Source organism: Magallana gigas, chromosome 1 (assembly GCF_963853765.1).
Source record: "Magallana gigas chromosome 1, xbMagGiga1.1, whole genome shotgun sequence".
Taxonomy (NCBI): domain Eukaryota; kingdom Metazoa; phylum Mollusca; class Bivalvia; order Ostreida; family Ostreidae; genus Magallana; species Magallana gigas.
Window position 1 is genome coordinate 39,010,574 of NC_088853.1, and position 20,787 is coordinate 39,031,360.

The window sequence follows — 20,787 nt, forward strand, 5'->3', positions numbered from 1 at the left end:
ATGTTCTGCGTCAAATAAAATGGCTCTTGTGTGTATTTGTTATATTTCCATGTGAAATGTGGTAGAAAAATATCATGAAATGACATCCATAACAATATTATTTACTCAAAAATATGATAAATCTGAAAATTGTAGCTGACCTGATTTATTTTTAATTCCTTTGAGAACCTCATGCAATTAAATAACCATGATTACCTTCATAAACTAAAGTGTAAATAAGATTTGTAATTCCATCTGGGGAAAAAATATCCGGTTTATTTTTTACTTTGAATTGTGCAGTTCTAACGGATGAGCACGATTTTACATGTACCTTTAACATAATACATTTCTATTTTATTATGTGGTCTCTTGAAATCATATTAACTGATGCATTAAGTTTTTATTTAATACAATGCAACACAAAAAGTGGTTTAATACATTATCTTCATGAAAATAATGATGAGTTGAACTTTGTATTTGAATAATGTACAAATCTATTAAAATTTACCTCCAAAATTAGTACTGTATAACAACCAACTCGTTATTCTTTGTGGTGTGTGTTAATGTAAACAACTAATGATGATTCATACAACAATCATTTGACGCTTGCGGCCAATTTGACGCTTGCGGCAATTATGTCTTCTAGTTATAAATACATACACATTTTTAAGCCAAAGTTAAATCAAAAGGACGTTGCGTATTTTACTTCACCCCGAATTGTTTCGGGCCGTGATTCTGGATACCGCGAGAGTAAGACTGCCGATATTGTTTGTAATGCGTGTTGTATGGTTACACTAAATGCTCCATTTTTTAATCAAATTTTCCTTCATTTGATATTTATCAATTGTTCCCTGCATCAGAAGAGTTCTCGCAATTATGAATGTACATCGGACTTTTCGTGCTGGAACTTCCGGACTTTGAAAAGTGTTCACGTTGTTCTCTTGAAACTCCGAGATTCGGTTTAAATTAGAATACCATATACACTTTTTCCAGTACAACTTGTCGATTTTTTCATTAGTGTTGGAGTTTTGATTCAGCGGTTACTTGGGTGAATATAAGAAATTGTTTTTTAGTCTGAATTCATCATATACATTTTGAAAACATATACATTACAATTAACAATATAAATCAAACATAACAAACGATCGAGAATGCTGGGTAGTATTTTTGTAGAATTACCATATCCATCTTACCGGGTGAACTACAATTTCACAGATAAAATATCAAGCTTAAACTTTAATGATAAAAGGTTTTTTTGGAACCGTAAGTGTCCTAAAATAAAATCAGCGTATCTATTCCCAGCAACATGAAAATAAGCATTCTACTATTCTTAGTTTTTCAGTACTTCGAGATTGTTTTATTTAAGCGTCGCCAATTTGTTGCAGTAACTTCATCTAAAACGTTCATCAACTTTCATCAAATCAAACTTAGTTATACATGTATTGTCAATTTCTTTTCATTTTTTTTTCTCAATTCAAAATCAATTTCAAATTCAAAAAAAAAAAGTTTAACTAATTTCAAGTGCAACAGGGTTATAATTCTCTTTGCGTAATGTTTTATAATTATCCCACTGTGGTAACCACTTGAATCTTACCATTACTAGTATGATATCGTATTTTTTTTTAAATTATGCCAACGTTATATTTTGATCAATTTGATCTTCTTCATAATATTAAAACAGTTGATTAAAACATCTTAATTTACTGACGGTATTTAATGGACATATTTTATTTGGTTGTATGAAATGCATTCATTTAGAAAGAGATTAACAAAACAAAATAAGACCAAACCACAATAAATAATTGCATAAAAAATACCCTGATAATCAATAACAAAATACGATTTTGTATATATATGACCAGAATAACTGAAGTAATGGAAAAAAAAAACCATGTATACAAACGTCATTGGTTTGTCATTTAACCTCATTTAACTCATAGGCCACATCGCTCACCTGAGGAACAATATTCTTATGTTTATTATCATTAGTCCCTTTTTTAAAGATTTACTCTATACATTCCTATTTAAAATTAAAATCCGACCCCCCCCCCCCACCTATTGTGGTCCCACCCTACCCTTGGAGGTCATCATTTTCACAAATTTGAATCTTCACTACCTGAGCATGCTTCAACAGAAGTTTCAACTTTCCTAGCTGATAAGATTTTAAGAAGATTTACTCTCCATATTCCTTTGAAAATTTTACCGCCCCGCTACAATTGTGGTTCCACCCTAATTCCGGTGATCATGATTTTCAGAACTTTGAATATGCAATACCAGAGGATGATTCCACACAATTGTCTTCTATCCTTGCTGATAAGATTCTGATAAGAAGATTTTCAAAGAAATTACTATATTTATTTCTATGTAATATGTTACCCCCCCCCCCCCATTGTGGCTACACCCTACCCCGGGGGTTATGATTGTCATAACTTTGTATATACACTTTCTGAGAAAACTCACACATACATTGTACCTTTCAGCTTTTCTTGCTGAATATTTTCTGAGAATATTTTTAAAGATGTATTTTATATTTCTATGTAAAATGTTGACACCCTCACTTCCCCTCATTGTAGGCCCATCCTACCATGGGGGTCATGATTTTCAGAACTTTGAATCTACAGTACGTGAGGATGCTTTCACACTTTCAGCTTTCCTGGCAAAATGGTTGTTGATAAAACAGATGTTTTTTTAAATATGTCTAAATTGTTTTTCAATAATTCGTTGTAATCTTCCCTTTTAAAAAAGCGCGATCCTAAATTTTCACAATTCCCTTAACCTACGAATGCTTTTTACAAAGTTTAATAAAATTGGCCCAGTAGTTTTTTCAGAATATGTTGGAAATGTAAAAGGTTTACAGACAGACGGACGGACGACAGACAAAATGTAATATAAACAACGCACAGTATCATAAAATAAAACACATAAAAATACAGAGAATATGAACAGAAAAGTGATGTTTAATCACAAAACAGTTTAATCATAAAAACTGTTTTCATTATTCATTTACCGTTAAATTGCAAGTTCCTTTAAAAAAACTTATTTCTTTTTGACTGGTCAGTTAATCTGATTTGAAATCATATTATATAATTACATATTACTATATAAAAATATTAATACATCTAAAGTAATGTCAATGAATGTAAACAAACTACATTATCTTAAATTTGATTTCCTCTAAAAAAAAGCTCCTCTTTAGGTTCAATATATCTTTAAATCTCTAATACACAAGTTACCATCAGATAAAACAAAGGGTTGTTTCTTATTAGAAGGGTTGTGTTTAAGGGTGCACAAGACACAAGAGCAAATTCGACCAGTTTAAATATAATTTATCACGAAACATGTCATTGAGTACTCTGAAATTTCCACCTGATTTGGACATTTGTAAAGACAATTTGGTAGACTTATGCCTGCAAAACATAAGTACGATAAAATACAAATACTAACATTTACATTCATTTAAAAAAATCAATTGCTATATATGCTTACAAAATGTATTATTATCTTCATTTCTCTTTTATTTTGCGGCAAACGTTCCAGAAAAAAAAATAAAGTATTTAAAAGGATTCATCAACATATAGCTATTATGATCATACGAAACAGTTTCATAATTATTTGTAGCGTTAACATTTTTGTAACCATACAACTGCTAGATTAAAATTTGCTGAATATCAAATGCGATTGCATGTCATATGTTTCTTTAGATGTCCCTAAATGAACTCAGTACTTTTGAATGACGTCAGTATGATTCTTTTTGCTCGGGGGGTTTATGAACTAGTCTTCTTTGGGCTTTGTCGAGGAATTATAACCTTGGACTTTCCATCTGCATTAGACCATAGTAGAGATATATCGGTATTGTTATTCTTGCATGGCATACGTACACTTATCAAAAAGCAAACACATACTGACACATACAATTTAAAGAAACATAAATATAGGTATATACTACACAATTTATAAAAAATCTCAATTGTCTTTTTTTTTTCTTTCGCCGTAAAAGTTCCATTTAATTTGTTATTCGTATTGCTCTTTTTCTAAGTAAATTATATATAATGTTCTTTTTTCGAAACACTATTATTCTCAGTAACTTACTTGCTATTCTTTATATGGTAGTTACTTCTTAGGATTCCTTAAAACAACGTTTTCATATCTTCACATATATAAGACACCTGGTCTCCCTGTAAGCAAATTGCAAAATGTGTCAGGTAAGAAAGAGGAAATGATCACTGTTCCTATAATTAGGTTAGATTAAATTATGATTCTTGTTTAAGATATATTACGGTTAATGATAAAATCAGAAGATTTCATTTTTGTAAAAAAAAAAAAGCCATTACCATCCGGATCCAAAAATATTTCCTCCGATTCAGACGATCTATGCTTTTATATCAGATCTTATATCAGTGAATATATTTCTCTCATGTTCCGGTCACTCAGACTATTTAAGTACATATTAACATTTATCCATAATTGATAATTTTCAAAATAGACCATTACTGCATATAGCATTATTTCTCACTCATGAAATAATTAACCTCTATCCGTTCAAAATTGAAGTACATATTAACATTTTTATTTTCAAGACAAAAGACAAAATTTGGAGAAAAGGAAATGATTCACATAAATGTGAACACTCGTTATTGCTGTTACAGAAGATCGTTCAAATACCTACTATTGTCAACAAATTCATCTGAGAAAAAAGAATAGATAACAATAATTTGAAGTCTATGGTAAAAGTGGTAATTGATGCATTGGGGGGAATTTACACTAGTTACGCAGTACGCTTAAATCCGCTAAAAAGATGTAGACTGGGTCAAAGCAAATACTATCAATTAAACAATACCATCCTTAATTGTCAACAAGTCACATTTGATATCACATTATAAAGGTATCCTCACTGTCTAATATGTACCGAACATATCAATTTTGGTTTTGTTTTGTTACCTTTGACAACCTACGTTTTAGTCATAGTCTGTACAGTGCTCAAAATGATATTTTATACGTGCGTATGTGCATCTTTCAAAATCCCTTTTAATTATCAACATATAATATCATTCCTTCCCAAGTATCACTTTCTATCTGATCATGCTGAGAAAAACATCACTTACCATACATTTCCACTAACTGCCATCATTCAAATGATATCAGCTAATCTGTTGTTAATTGTTACATTGCGCATTACATGCACCATTCACGGTCTTCTCCTCCTTTTTTTGCTTTTTAATTGTACACGAAATATACAGTACGGTTTGCAAAAACATCTTAAAATAATGAATACCGTAAGTTAAATTGATTCGTATATCAGCGACATGAAGTAAGATCGGATTAGAGATTGTAAACATTCATTTATATCATATACGTACTTACCTGCTTTGAGGACGATAGATAGTTTATATTTCCCCAAATCAGAAACTAATTCACCCGGCGACGTCGAGAAAAATAATTGCTATCGAGGGATACATTAACTATCCATTGTCCGGATAGTCAGAAAATATGTCGTTTTTATTTATTATGAAGATAACTTTATTTGTCATCGTTTCATGTTTATATATTAAACAAATAAGAGTAATCGAACTTTGAATTCAATAAAGCAACTTGAATTACACCAGGCGTGTTCGTATATTAAAATCTAGAGAAATCAAATGTTGTGGGCGTAAAGTTTCGATAACTATACACCATGGGCAGAGAGCATGGAAACTTTTTATGATTAGATCAAGTAGCAGTTTTTTTTTCCTCGTAATTTTTCGTAAAGAACATTCACAAAGATTGAATGGATATTAATGAGTCAAATCACTCAACCCTGCAATACAAGTGGTGTTGATAAAGTGTTGAAATCTAACATTAAAAAAACACACAGTATAACTCGTTATAATCCAAATACGATAAAACCAATGGTGTGCAACTTACGTTGTTTGATTTTGTTTTGTTTTTGTGACCTTGATAAAGGTATATTACCCAAAACAAACACTACAGATACATGTATCATGTAAATTTCCGTTCTATTCGACTTACCTTGATTTCTCTGCACCTTCTTCCTTTTCTATTGACAATTTGAAATTTACATAAGTATTAACAATGCGGTGTAAAACATATAAATAATCTATCTATCTATCTATCTCTCTCTCTCTCTCTCTCTCTCTATCTATCTATCTATCTATGCATACTTTCAGAGATATTCTATGTACTCACGTATGTTACACAATTCTCTTCGATAACATTTTGTCTCATACAGTAAAGCATGTTCCATTTATACGGAAGTACTGACTTACGCTATTACAATGTATGTTTGCCGCAAGTAAAACGTAAATATTTTTATGGCTTTACTACTCGTTTGTAATCGCATCGCGTAATTCCAAAAAAAAAATACCAAATTTTTTGTTTTAGTATGATTTTTAAAGTAATCTGTTCATATAAATACGTTGCTAGTTTCGTCTGTGCCTTTGTGTTTGTCTACTCACGTGATTTACATAAGTCCCCATTAAAACCAGCATCACATCCAGTCAAGCAAGAGCCATTGACATTGGAGCATTGTTTTACATCACGACAGTGTCCGCATGTTTCATTACATTCAAAACCATACGATCCTTTGTCACATTCTTAAACGGTAAAAAGGAATATAAAGATATTACTGAGAATATTGTTGGAACAATGCCTGATGGCACACAAACAGTATCTTGGGTTTAATGTTCCGTAATGCATACAATGGTCATTATGTACATGTACTATGTGATTTTATGCGTTGCTATAGAATTATCATGATATGCTATGGAAAATGCTTTGATAAATTGAATTAAGAACGACGAACCAAATTCACGTTTACAATGGTGATTTTCACAAAAATCGTATATAAGTTAGAAATTCTACAGATTTATTAAAATAACATAAAAATCTAACTAGATTTTCTTATAGGGACCATTTCAAAACTGTGTGTGTCTTTTTCATTTAAACACAATGGGAAAAAGCGTTCTTGAGGGAGAAAATATATTCTTTTAAGAATTATTCAATAGATTTTCTATTCAAATTAAATTATTGTTACGTGATATTGAGATTTCAATGTTCGTTATAATCATACCTTTTAGCTGTGTGATATATCTGCGCAAATATAATTGGTTCGTCGTATTTAAATACCCAATGACACTCGATGCTATTATATGCAACCATATTTAACCAAAAACACTTTCGATTACAAAGTTTTAAACATTTCCAGGTAAATCTTTAAAATAAATTAACATTAATCTGCAATTAAAAAAAAACTATTTTTTGGAAACATCCAAAAATGAAAAAAAAAGTTTACCAAAGTGGTAATGAAAAATGACAATAACAAACCATGAACCATCTCAAAAATCCATTAAACAAAATACAAATTCAAAGCAGAGGAACACGAACCTCCAAATAGATAGAGGTAGGATTAGGTACCTAGTGTTTCTTGTGTTACCTCTCTTTTTCAATTGAACATAATGGGAAAAAGGTTCTTGTGAGAGAAAAAATATTCTTTAAAGTTGTAAATGATACATAACATGTGTTTTGATGCAAATAATTTCTTCCAAATATACCAGTGTGGTCAATTATTATCAACATGTTATCTGTTCTTATAAATGAAGACATTTTCAAATAAAATTGGAAAATGTCTGCACTAGAGTAACTACTTTACATGTGGTATTTCAACACGAACTATAACTGAATTATAATTGATGGGTGATGATTGTTAAATCAATTTAAAAAAAAAACATTCAAACTTAAATAACACAACCTTAAAAAGCAAAAATGCGAGTAAAGTGGTGACTATCCTTCGGAACACAGTCAATAGGGGTTTGTTACAAAAGTGTATGCTTGCAATGGAATAATGTCGTATAACAACGTTAAGTATTAATATATTAAGCATGGATTCATTTAACGTATACCATGAATAAAGATTTGACAATTTTAAAATAAAGGCCAATGCGGGTTTTTAATGTAGCTTTTTCTTATGTACAAAAATATAATGATAAATCTGTCTAAAAAGAATATTGTATAGTGGATATAGAGCGAGAGTGAATAGAGGAGTAGGATATGTTGCATGATATGGAATATAGAAAAGGATAGTGGTTTTTTTTTTTCAATTTTGTTATGTCAGCATTTAGCTGTGGATTTCTTTTCCGATCCCATTGTGAATGCAGTTACTACCTGTTTTAGTAATTTGCCCTACGGCATGTATTATTCTGATCAATACCTTTATTGCAGAAATATCCTATCCAGCCAGGTATACAACCATAGTCACACAGACCATTGACATCATTACATCCATTGCATGTGTCGATGCATTTCTCAGAGCAGTCTCGTCCAAAAAATCCACGTTGGCAACCTGGAGAAAACGAATAAAAGCATTTTTGTTTGACAGTAATAACATACTAATTACATTTGATCTTTTTTATGTATCCTGTTTTTTTACTTGTCCATTTACACATTAGTATATATGATTGATTTATAGTTACATTTGTACTCACGTTTTTGACACATATCCCCCATATAACCAGACACACATCCAGTTAAGCATGTACCATTAGTGTGGTCACATTGTTTTAAATCATGACAGTTTCCGCATGTCTTTTTGCATGAAACGCCAAAAAATCCTGTATGACACTCTGAAATGAGTATTGTTCTAAAATTTACATGAGTTGTATATGTGAAATTTTTTGTTCAAATTGTTTATAAGTTCCTTGAACGATCCAAAAAAACCAACACTCGTATTCTAGATATGACACATTTACCAACAACAAATCGTAAAAAAAAACCACATATGTAAAAAAAAAAAGGTTTAATTTATGATTTTCAAAATTTTAGTGAACAAAAACGAATGGTGCTTAAAAAAATGTTATGTATAAAAATGGAATAAACACAGTTTTGTATACGTCATTGTGACTTGTGTGCTACAGTGTAAAGAAATGTTTCAACTATAATTGAATAAAAAAATAAAAATAAAAAAATAAATAAATAAAAACCTTTATATTTAGTAGCATTTATTTTCAAAGTTTGTTCATTAAGAAATAAATAACTGATTGCTGAAATTAATTTAAGCAACTGACAATATGCAGCTATCGGAAATGTTTTACATGCATAGTTGTATTTAGCTTAAGCGAAACAAATATTGAAGACAGCGAAAAACTAGAAAACTGACCAGTCAGGAAGGGCCCCGCTATGACAATTAATATAGAAAAGTGAAAAAAAAAACTTTGAATTCCATCCTCTTTATATTAACAATGCCCGGCATAAGATGTAAAGAACTGCAAGATCTCATGATTTGTAGTTGGATATGATTTTCATCCAACAATTAAAGTGTTTTTTTCTTGAGCCTTAGTGAGGGGATAAAACACACAAGTTGGATAACAATCATATTATACTACAAATCATATGAGATTCTATTTATCCCATGTTTTATACACCACAATCAATGTTTACACTGTTTAGAAAACTCCACATTATTTTACTTCATTATGCCTACGCAAATCCCGTTGTAAAGTCACAACTGTGGGATATAAAAAAAATCCAATGAGTCATATCCATGGGATAAAGGGGGTTAACATGGGATGAAATAAAATTTGTTATAAAAACAAGAATTGATACCAATGCAAGGCTTTGCCTCAACTTCAAACAAACATCACTTGCAGACACAGGTGTACTGTAATACATATAACAGATAAAGACAGACCTTAGATTTTTTGAAACAGGCAAGATAATTAATCTCAGGGGATTAGTTATCCTGCTCTCATCCATTTATTGAATTTAATCAGGGCCTACAGAAGGAACATTTTCAGGTACTATTCTTAAGTTTCCTTTAATATAAACATAGCAACCAAAAAGAACAACACCAAAACATCCATTAAAAAGAAAAAAAAGAATAAAAAAACTGATATCTAATAAAAAAAAAATTGTAATTTATTGTTATTCATATTTTTATTTTTTTTTTTACAGAATATAAGTATTTGGACTAGAATGAAATATATTTTTTATCAAATACCATCCTTTAAACTGAGGGGTAAAAATATTGGGGTGCAGCTCATGGAATGAGAGTTTAATTTGCTTCAAAACAAACATCAGTGCAGACAAAGGTGTTCCTTAATCTTGATATGACAGAGATAGAGAAAAGCCTCTAAATTTTCTGCAGCAGGCAAGATAATTAATCCCAGGGGATTAATTGTTCTGCTCTCTCATCCTTTTCTTCTAAATTTACAATAAGATTTTATTTCATAAATGACAGAATTTGGTTATTATCTGATTACCTGTTAAAATTAACAGCATTAAGGCAGAAAAAAATAAAATAAATAATTAAAAAATGAAAAAGTGTGGAAGGTTAATTAATCCCAAAGGACAAATATTGCACAGCCTTCCATGTATACAATGGTAACATTCTCAGCAGTTATCTCTTTTTGCCCATTCATTCTCAGCAGTTATCTCTCTTTGCCCATTCATTCTTATGCATAGTTAGGAATCTACCCCACCACCCCACCTCCAAACTAGAAGACATAGAGAACCAAACTTAGCATCAAAATATGTATTTCTGCCTAATGAACTACCATACAAAATTTGAATTTGATTGGGCAACCATAAAAAAGTTATTAGAAAAAAACATGAAATTTGTGGACGGAAGACTGACAGACGGACGGACAGAAGGGCGGACGGACAGAGTGGTTACTATAGGGCACCCGCAAATCCTTGCGGGGCCCGAATAAAATCAACAGTTAGTAAATTCAAAAAATGTACCTTTATCGCAAAAGTTTCCTATCCAGCCCGGAAGACACCCAGCAGCACATAAACCATTGACATTAATACACCCTAGACACGTTTCCGTGCATTTCTTAATGCAGTCTTTTCCAAAAAAACCAAGTGGGCAAGCTGGTGTTAGAAAAAAAAAACAAATCAGTAATTGATCATACCTATAATTGTTCATTGAAACGTTCACCAACTTCTTTAATGTTAACGTTACTCGTTATCATCTATAAACTTTGTTTGGTTTCATATTGATTTATGCATACATGTACTTGTACTCACGTGTTTTACACAAGTCTCCCTGGTAACCATCAGCACATCCAGTTAAGCATGTTCCGTTTGTATGAAAGCATTGGTCAATATCACGACAGTTTCCACAAATGTCTTTGCAGTCAACGCCGTATAAACCGCTGGCACAGCCTTTTTTAATTACAGTAATGAATTGTTTTATAAATATTGATGATAACGTATAAAAATGTTACATGTATATAATATATCACAAGAAACACGCAAATGCATTTATTATTTACCAGATCGTGTAATTCAAACTAAGAAGTGTTCTTCAGCTACTTCAGCGTTTACTTTGACATTGCATGCTTACTTGTTCTACATAAGTTTCCTTCAAAACCAGCATCACATCCGGTCAAACAAGTTCCATTGAAATTTGAACACTCCTTTACATCGCGGCAGTTTCCACATGTTTCATTACAGCGAGTGCCATACGATCCTTTTACACATTCTGAAACGGTTGAAAAGTATGTGATGCAAATTACATTGACATCTCATAATTTGCGTTCAGTTGAACTGGTACAGACAATTTTTTTTACCGATACCTTGCCGGAGAAACGATTTTTATACAGTATATTTTCCTATTTGATAGAAACATGAAATATCGCAAAAATGAATATTGTAAAAGTAGAGAAAAAAGTGATAAAAACATGAAATTTCCAGGGACAGACAATAGCAAAAAAGATCCGGACTCTATTTTGATTATTATGGGTTTTATTTCAGGAATTGGTGTTAAGTTTTATTCAAGAAACCCGATATAACTATTCATGTAGGATAAAGTCAAATATTCACCCTAGTTAAAATTGCAATAGTGCACAAACTTGCTGAGAAAATGCTTTGTTTTATAAACATTGCTTTAATCATACTATTAATCCTGATTCTAATTACATGTAAACAGTCTTTATTGATGCCTTAAAGTTGATTTGGAGTATATAAGGAATTGGAAGTCTTATGATTAATCAAAATACGCCTCCAATTTAAAAGACTTGTACAGGCATTAGCAAGATGCTAACTTTGCGATTATTAGAGTAATAATTTAAAAAGAAATATGTATATGCAAACTTCAACAATGGAATTTACGAGAAATCATAATAATAATAAAGAACTCATACATCAGTATCAATATTTCTGTATATCTTGAATTTTGTTTATTTCCTAATTACATGTTGATATCAATACAATGATCATGCTTCATGGCATGCGGATATATTACAAATAAAAAAAACCAAGTGGGCAAGCTGGTGTTAGAAAAAAAAACAAATCAGTAATTGATCATACCTATAATTGTTCATTGAAACGTTCACCAACTTCTTTATGTTAACGTTACTCGTTATCATCTATAAACTTTGTTTGGTTTCATATTGATTTATGCATACATGTACTTGTACTCACGTGTTTTACACAAGTCTCCCTGGTAACCATCAGCACATCCAGTTAAGCATGTTCCGTTTGTATGAAAGCATTGGTAAATATCACGACAGTTTCCACAAATGTCTTTGCAGTCAACGCCGTATAAACCGCTGGCACAGCCTTTTTTAATTACAGTAATGAATTGTTTTATAAATATTGATGATAACGTATAAAAATGTTACATGTATATAATATATCACAAGAAACACGCAAATGCATTTATTATTTACCAGATCGTGTAATTCAAACTAAGAAGTGTTCTTCAGCTACTTCAGCGTTTACTTTGACATTGCATGCTTACTTGTTCTACATAAGTTTCCTTCAAAACCAGCATCACATCCGGTCAAACAAGTTCCATTGAAATTTGAACACTCCTTTACATCGCGGCAGTTTCCACATGTTTCATTACAGCGAGTGCCATACGATCCTTTTACACATTCTGAAACGGTTGAAAAGTATGTGATGCAAATTACATTGACATCTCATAATTTGCGTTCAGTTGAACTGGTACAGACAATTTTTTTTACCGATACCTTGCCGGAGAAACGATTTTTATACAGTATATTTTCCTATTTGATAGAAACATGAAATATCGCAAAAATGAATATTGTAAAAGTAGAGAAAAAAGTGATAAAAACATGAAATTTCCAGGGACAGACAATAGCAAAAAAGATCCGGACTCTATTTTGATTATTATGGGTTTTATTTCAGGAATTGGTGTTAAGTTTTATTCAAGAAACCCGATATAACTATTCATGTAGGATAAAGTCAAATATTCACCCTAGTTAAAATTGCAATAGTGCACAAACTTGCTGAGAAAATGCTTTGTTTTATAAACATTGCTTTAATCATACTATTAATCCTGATTCTAATTACATGTAAACAGTCTTTATTGATGCCTTAAAGTTGATTTGGAGTATATAAGGAATTGGAAGTCTTATGATTAATCAAAATACGCCTCCAATTTAAAAGACTTGTACAGGCATTAGCAAGATGCTAACTTTGCGATTATTAGAGTAATAATTTAAAAAGAAATATGTATATGCAAACTTCAACAATGGAATTTACGAGAAATCATAATAATAATAAAGAACTCATACATCAGTATCAATATTTCTGTATATCTTGAATTTTGTTTATTTCCTAATTACATGTTGATATCAATACAATGATCATGCTTCATGGCATGCGGATATATTACAAATAAAAAAAACCAAGTGGGCAAGCTGGTGTTAGAAAAAAAAACAAATCAGTAATTGATCATACCTATAATTGTTCATTGAAACGTTCACCAACTTCTTTATGTTAACGTTACTCGTTATCATCTATAAACTTTGTTTGGTTTCATATTGATTTATGCATACATGTACTTGTACTCACGTGTTTTACACAAGTCTCCCTGGTAACCATCAGCACATCCAGTTAAGCATGTTCCGTTTGTATGAAAGCATTGGTAAATATCACGACAGTTTCCACAAATGTCTTTGCAGTCAACGCCGTATAAACCGCTGGCACAGCCTTTTTTAATTACAGTAATGAATTGTTTTATAAATATTGATGATAACGTATAAAAATGTTACATGTATATAATATATCACAAGAAACACGCAAATGCATTTATTATTTACCAGATCGTGTAATTCAAACTAAGAAGTGTTCTTCAGCTACTTCAGCGTTTACTTTGACATTGCATGCTTACTTGTTCTACATAAGTTTCCTTCAAAACCAGCATCACATCCGGTCAAACAAGTTCCATTGAAATTTGAACACTCGTTTACATCGCGGCAGTTTCCACATGTTTCATTACAGCGAGTGCCATACGATCCTTTTACACATTCTGAAACGGTTGAAAAGCATGTGATGCAAATTACATTGACATCTCATAATTTGCGTTTAGTTGAACTGGCACAGACAATTTTTTTTACCGATACCTTGCCGGAGAAACGATTTTTATACAGTATATTTTCCTATTTGATAGAAACATGAAATATCGCAAAAATGAATATTGTAAAAGTAGAGAAAAAAGTGATAAAAACATGAAATTTCCAGGGACAGACAATAGCAAAAAAGATCCGGACTCTATTTTGATTATTATGGGTTTTATTTCAGGAATTGGTGTCAAGTTTTATTCAAGAAACCCGATATAACTATTCATGTAGGATAAAGTCAAATATTCACCCTAGTTAAAATTTCAATAGTGCACAAACTTGCTGAGAAAATGCTTTGTTTTATAAACATTGCTTTAATCATACTATTAATCCTGATTCTAATTACATGTAAACAGTCTTTATTGATGCCTTAAAGTTGATTTGGAGTATATAAGGAATTGGAAGTTTTATGATTAATCAAAATACGCCTCCAATTTTAAAGACTTGTACAGGCATTAGCAAGATGCTAACTTTGCGATTATTAGAGCAAAAGCATGGACACATTCATATTTTGAAAGAGTTGTTCATCATGTAATTAAAATACTTATAGCTAACTTGTTCTACATTTCAGCTTCTGTATACGTATTGTTTTTCTTCATCACTGCGTAGCAACCCCTGCATTGATGTAATTAAGCCCCGCACATTAGATTCACAATAGCATGTGCATTAAATTCACAAAAGCACGTGCAATTATTTACGTAAACCCATTAAACTGTTCCCCTTATCATTTTAGAAGATGTATATTTCTGCTCATAGACAACAGTTATTCGATGCATCGAAACAGAAAGTCTAACGACAACAAGCGCTGAGCTATCCTAAATAGCATAAATAACATGTGCAAAAAATGAAACCAGAGGGTTCTTTAGACAAAACGATATACTAAGAAGCTCACATAATGTAAATTATCTCATATCTCTACAGTTTGATCTTTCTCTTTTGTGTATCTTTATTTTTGTTAATACAGCACAGATCTGTTATTCTTTATACCCCTTTTTAAATGAAAAAAAAAATGATAAAATTTGTAGATTAAATAGCCTACATGTAATATTGAAGACAAAATGAAAAACAAACTAAAACTAAGCAAAAGAATCACAAAAAACTTAGTTGTATTCTTCAAACACATTTTTTGAAGAAATTGAAACCCGCGGTAAATAAGCTGCTATGAGAAATATCAGCTGAAATGAATGTACTCGAAAATCAGTATGCTCAAAACAAAATCTAATATTCTGATAGAATTGGCCTTTAGTCGTCAATTGGAATGAAATTAGAAAACTCATTTTATAATTTCAAAAGAAATATGTATATGCAAACTTCAACAATGGAATTTACGAGAAATCATAATACTAATAAATAACTCATATATCAGTATCAATATTTCTGTATATCTTGAATTTTGTTTTTTGTTTATTTCCTAATTATTTCCTAAATGTTGATATCAATAAAATGATCATGCTTCATGGCATGCGGATATATTACAAATAAACAAAGAGCTATTGTTAAGGTTGAGGTTGAAGAATACGTGTCCTTATTGAACTATTTCCATTGCTAAAAATCACCCATACTTTTATTGCAGAGGACACCCGTCCAACCAGGGATACATCCAGAGTCACACAAACCATTGACATTATTACATCCTGTACAGGTGTCTTTGCATATATCCGAACAGTTTTGCCCAAAGAATCCAGAAGGACAAGCTGGATTTTGAAAAAGAAACAAACTTACTGTATTTATCTTAATGTTCTTTAATTATATACTTTTAATAAATCATCAATTGTGTCGTTGTCAATATCTTTAATCCTATACCAATGTAAACGTCCATATGCATGTTTATGTTGTAAACTATCTGGTTACAAATTAACGTACGTGTTTTACATAAATCCCCCATATAACCAGCACTACATCCTGTGAAACATGTCCCAGTAACATGGTCACACTGGTTTACGTCACCACAGTATCCACACGTAAAATTGCATGCAGCACCATAGGATCCTGAGGGACACACTGAAATAAATATAAAGAGTATATGGATGCTATTTAAGAGAAGCATGTATCTTGATTTGCCAGTTCCCACTGAAATGGTCATGAAACAATGCATGATTTAGATCATGAAGACGGTCACACAATGTAAACTAACTCATATCTCTACAGATCGTAGTCTTTATTCCCCTTTTATGTATCTTTCTGTTTGTTTTTGCGGCAACTAAATCTTTTTTTCTATATACATATTTATAGTCCTTCCCTTTTATGTATCTTCAGCTTTGTTATTGCAGCAACTAAATCGTTTCTTCTATATACATCTTATATATGAATAAAAAGAAATACTGATGAAAATTGTTGATTAGAAAGCATAAAATGTCAGATATTTTGAATTTAGAAAGAAAAAAGACCCCACCCCCTCCCCCCGAAAAAAAGAAAAAGAAAGGTTAGACTAAACACAAATGCAAAAAAATGCTTAGTGTTATTCTTCACACACACTTTTTTTTAAGAGAAATTGAAACCAGTAGACAATGTGCCATTAGTAATGTCAGCAGTAATGAATGTATTCAACAATGAGTATGCTATATACAAAATATAATATTTTCATAGCATCGGCTTCTAGTTGCAAAGGAAAACATATAAGAAAACCCATTCTATAATTTATAAAAAAAAAAATAATATGCAAACTTTAAAAATGGAATTTACGAAAAATTATCGAAAAAATAAGAAAACATTTATCAGTATAATATATCTGTATAGTTTAAATTTTGTTTTTTTAGTTTATTTCCCAATGTTATGTTGATATTGACTTAATGATAAAATGCGGATATATTACAGATAAAACAACGAACTATATTTAAGGTTGAGGTTGAAGAAGACGCTTCCTTATTGGACAATTTACACTGCTAAAAATCACCAATACCTTTATTGCAGAGGTCACCCATCCAACCAGGGATGCATCCTGAGTCACACAAACCATTGACATTATTGCACCCTGCACAAGTGTCAATGCATTTCTCCGAACAGTCTTTCCCAAACAACAAACGTGGACAGGCTGGATTTTGAAGAAAATAAAAAAACAACAACATATGACTGCACATTTCTTTAACTGATCAATTATTAAGATTTTTGTTTTAAGTAATTAAATGTAAAGAATATCGTGTTTTTGTAAATTCTAACTTCTTACTAAATCAGCATGCATGTAAACATGTACAAGGAACTGGGGTTAAAACAAAATCTGCTTACATATATACTCACATATGTTACATAAATCCCCTATATAACCAGCAACACATCCGGTTAGACATGTTCCATTAACATTGTCACACTTGTTTACGTCACGGCAGTTTTCACACGTTGTATTACATGCAACGCCATAGGTTCCTGAGGGGCACTCTGAAATGATTATAAATATGACAAATACATGAAACATTTTTATCTTAATTGTCGACACGTTCTACGTGTTCAGATTTACATGTACCAGCCAGGTCTTATTATAGCAAATGATACATGTATGTTCTTGTTGTCTGCCCAATGATTTTTCTAAAACTAATATTGATTTTACAATAATTTGCTATATACCTTTTATTTTTGAGATCGTTTATAAATGTAACAGGATATTTTTTTATTGCTATGTCAATTCAATGTTACTTTCTTCAGTCCCAATTTACTTCTTAAATAATTTTTGTGATAATTTTTAACAAAAACACATGTGGTTTTGTTAAAAATGTGCCATATCTTGTAACAAATAAAAGCTTAAATCGATAAATATGAAAAGGTATCTCTATTGACACATTTTCCTTTTTTCACCAAAAAAAGTTCATAGGAACGGAAAAAAGAAAGAGGTTTATAATGGGAAATCAATGTAAACATATTTTCTCCATTCAGAACTTCTCGGAATACATTGTAAAAGTAACGGCAAATGTTCGTACATTTTGAAACCCGAAGCGGTAGAAGAGTTGTTTCGAAACAGATAACCTGGACATTTTTCTTAATAGTTTATGATATTTATTTCAGCACAAACGTCTATCAGTACACAACACATGTAACACATTTTGAAAGAATAACCACATATATTGTTCACGTGATAGTTCATGTATCAAGAAACCACTGTTTCAGATACATGCACATGAACTTATGTGACATTTAATAGTCACTATAAAACGTAATTTCTATTGTTTGTTATTATCTAAATCCCCAGTCAAACGTCACTTAAAGCAGAAATAATTTCATAAAAGCATTTGTTGGTCATATTTGTTTCGATCGCTCATCCACTGCCACTGGGGTGTATATATCAGTTGCGAAAGTAACGGTCGGTTGCTTTCCGATCGAAGCATTCAGGTTACACGGACTATTAAATGCATGAACTAAAATTATGGTAAAATGTTGTAATAAAGATTAAAGGAAACCACAATCAATAAAATACATGCGATCATTGACATTGCTCTCTCTGCCACAGTATTGGGTTTGCTCATGTTTGATGTTATCACATAAACAAGGAAACGGTCTACGATTTTCAAGGATTTTGGAAGTATCTGTGCCCAGATTTCAGTCTGTCTTGTATCGTCATTCAGTGGATATTCCTTGCCAGTGCATTGGTCGTTATACTATTTTTGTTCAAAACGCGTTTCACACGTCTTATTGTCCAAGGTGATGCGTTAAGGTGCATGAAAGACATAAATGCGGTGAAACAGGCATAGTGATATCGGCCTTATATAGGGAGGGGGGGGGGTGTAGCGTTGAGCATGACGATAGAAAAAGACAACTAACATGGCGTTGGTCGGAGATAAAAGGGAAAACAATTGCGTATTTATGAATCAATGTCAGCTTAAACTTGCAAAATATGTATCATTGAAACATCTAATACAAATTAATTTTTATCATCAATATCTGAAACTGCTTATCTGATATATTTGTCATCCTTTTACATATATAATAAGCTATCAAAATAAGACTACATGTATGATCTTTTTGTTAAATATTAGCAAAGGTGAGCCAATATCTAAAATCTAATATGTGATTTGTGTAATCGAGGCTACACAACCATCACTTCGATTATCAATTGATGAGATAGCTATGGAAAACAGGGAGGCCACTTTTTAATAAAGAGAAGATAACACAATATGTAGAGCTTTGCTTGTTACAACAAAGTGAAACATTTTGCAACCTCACCTCTTTATGACCAAATAGGCCCATGACAGGTCGCTACAAAATGTTGCACAGAAACTTTTTTTAAACAACACCTTAGGCGAACACAAGAATTTCTGCAGAAGAATCAACAGCTAGCATTCTAACATTATGAAAACCAAATTTAAAAAAAGAAAAGAAAAAACAAACTGATTGGAGTTTTTTATGGACCGGTTTGTTCTTAATAAAACGCGAATCATTGATTTCAGTTTTATATTTAACTCGATGTCCATAGTATAATAGACAAATTAAGTTGTTTTTGTTTTGATTTTAAATAGATACGTTTTTAAACCTGTTCACTGCAAAATGTGTGTAAGTTAAGTGTATGATACATGGACCCCATGTATTGAAGTCTCTACTGGATATCTTTTCATAACCTCCACAAAATCCATCCAATATACTAAACTCGAGACCTTAAAAGCTGTGCTGGATAATTATGCCAGTGCCAAATTCAAATATGGCATATATTGGACCTTAACTTTAAGAGTTTACAACCACATTTGATATCGTTTTATCTCACCTTTTAGATGGAATATTAACCTTTTTAAAAATTTAATCCTACGGGAGAATAATTCTTGTCTAAAGGAAAAACAATATTCCTTAAAGAAATTAAAATTTCCTATCGGAATACAAAAACTTTCTATACATGTAGGAATTTCAATTTCGATAGGATTTGATAAAATCCGATAACGAATCTGTATTTCCTATAAGAAAATTACCTATTTGAATCAAATCCCTAAAGAAAATGCTATTCTCCTATGGGAAATACAATTTTTATAGGATCTATAAAAATCCTATGGGAATGTCAATATTTCTTGAAGGAGAATCATTTTTCCTATTTGAATTATCATTTTGTCATAGGATATTGATTTTTAAAGGTAAATATCTTACCTGTCAGGGGAGACACACAATAAACAAAAGTGGTTTTATTTTCTCAGGACAATGGTCTATCAGTATGTATGAATTTTTTCTAAATATGCATCTTAAACGGGTGCAAAAATGCCATCTTGGCAATGGCAAAATTAATCGGCACGGTGGTTTAATCATCTTCATTAAAAAATATCGCATTGAACGAACAAACCAGTATAAAAATTATCAACGGATAAAGGAAAAAAATGTATCTTTAGCTTTTCTTACCTAATTCACAGTGATGGCCTCGGTACCCAGGTTTACATCCCTGGCAGGTGTCCGTCTCTATGTGACAGTAATGACAGTTGACATCTGGACATGGAATGGAACAGTTAGATCCGTAAAACCCTGTTGCTGGGCATCCTGTATATCA

The 20,787-nt window shown here is 31.4% G+C and overlaps 1 protein-coding gene across 5 annotated transcripts in view; it reads right to left on the bottom strand.

Annotated features, from left to right (window-relative positions):
• Positions 1 to 1,565: 1,565 nt before the first annotated feature.
• The window catches only part of LOC136270163 (multiple epidermal growth factor-like domains protein 10), a 50,852-nt gene continuing 31,630 nt past the window's right edge, over positions 1,566 to 20,787 (bottom strand). For 2 of the 5 annotated variants that reach the window (XM_066066854.1, XM_066066846.1), the window contains 17 exons: positions 20,643 to 20,777; positions 17,577 to 17,714; positions 17,242 to 17,373; positions 16,206 to 16,343; positions 15,905 to 16,036; positions 14,114 to 14,251; positions 13,795 to 13,932; positions 12,716 to 12,853; positions 12,397 to 12,534; positions 11,318 to 11,455; positions 10,999 to 11,136; positions 10,711 to 10,842; positions 8,457 to 8,594; positions 8,183 to 8,314; positions 4,311 to 6,569; positions 4,069 to 4,154; positions 1,567 to 3,799 (listed from right to left, as the gene is read on the bottom strand). In XM_066066854.1, coding sequence (XP_065922926.1) covers positions 6,424 to 6,569; positions 8,183 to 8,314; positions 8,457 to 8,594; positions 10,711 to 10,842; positions 10,999 to 11,136; positions 11,318 to 11,455; positions 12,397 to 12,534; positions 12,716 to 12,853; positions 13,795 to 13,932; positions 14,114 to 14,251; positions 15,905 to 16,036; positions 16,206 to 16,343; positions 17,242 to 17,373; positions 17,577 to 17,714; positions 20,643 to 20,777 — 2,051 coding nt within the window. In that variant the 3' untranslated portion in view covers positions 1,567 to 3,799; positions 4,069 to 4,154; positions 4,311 to 6,423. Of the gene's footprint in view, positions 3,800 to 4,068; positions 4,155 to 4,310; positions 6,570 to 8,182; positions 8,315 to 8,456; positions 8,595 to 10,710; positions 10,843 to 10,998; positions 11,137 to 11,317; positions 11,456 to 12,396; positions 12,535 to 12,715; positions 12,854 to 13,794; positions 13,933 to 14,113; positions 14,252 to 15,904; positions 16,037 to 16,205; positions 16,344 to 17,241; positions 17,374 to 17,576; positions 17,715 to 20,642; positions 20,778 to 20,787 lie in introns of all 5 variants that reach the window. The other 3 variants (XM_066066850.1, XM_066066852.1, XM_066066861.1) reach the window with 3 other exon arrangements.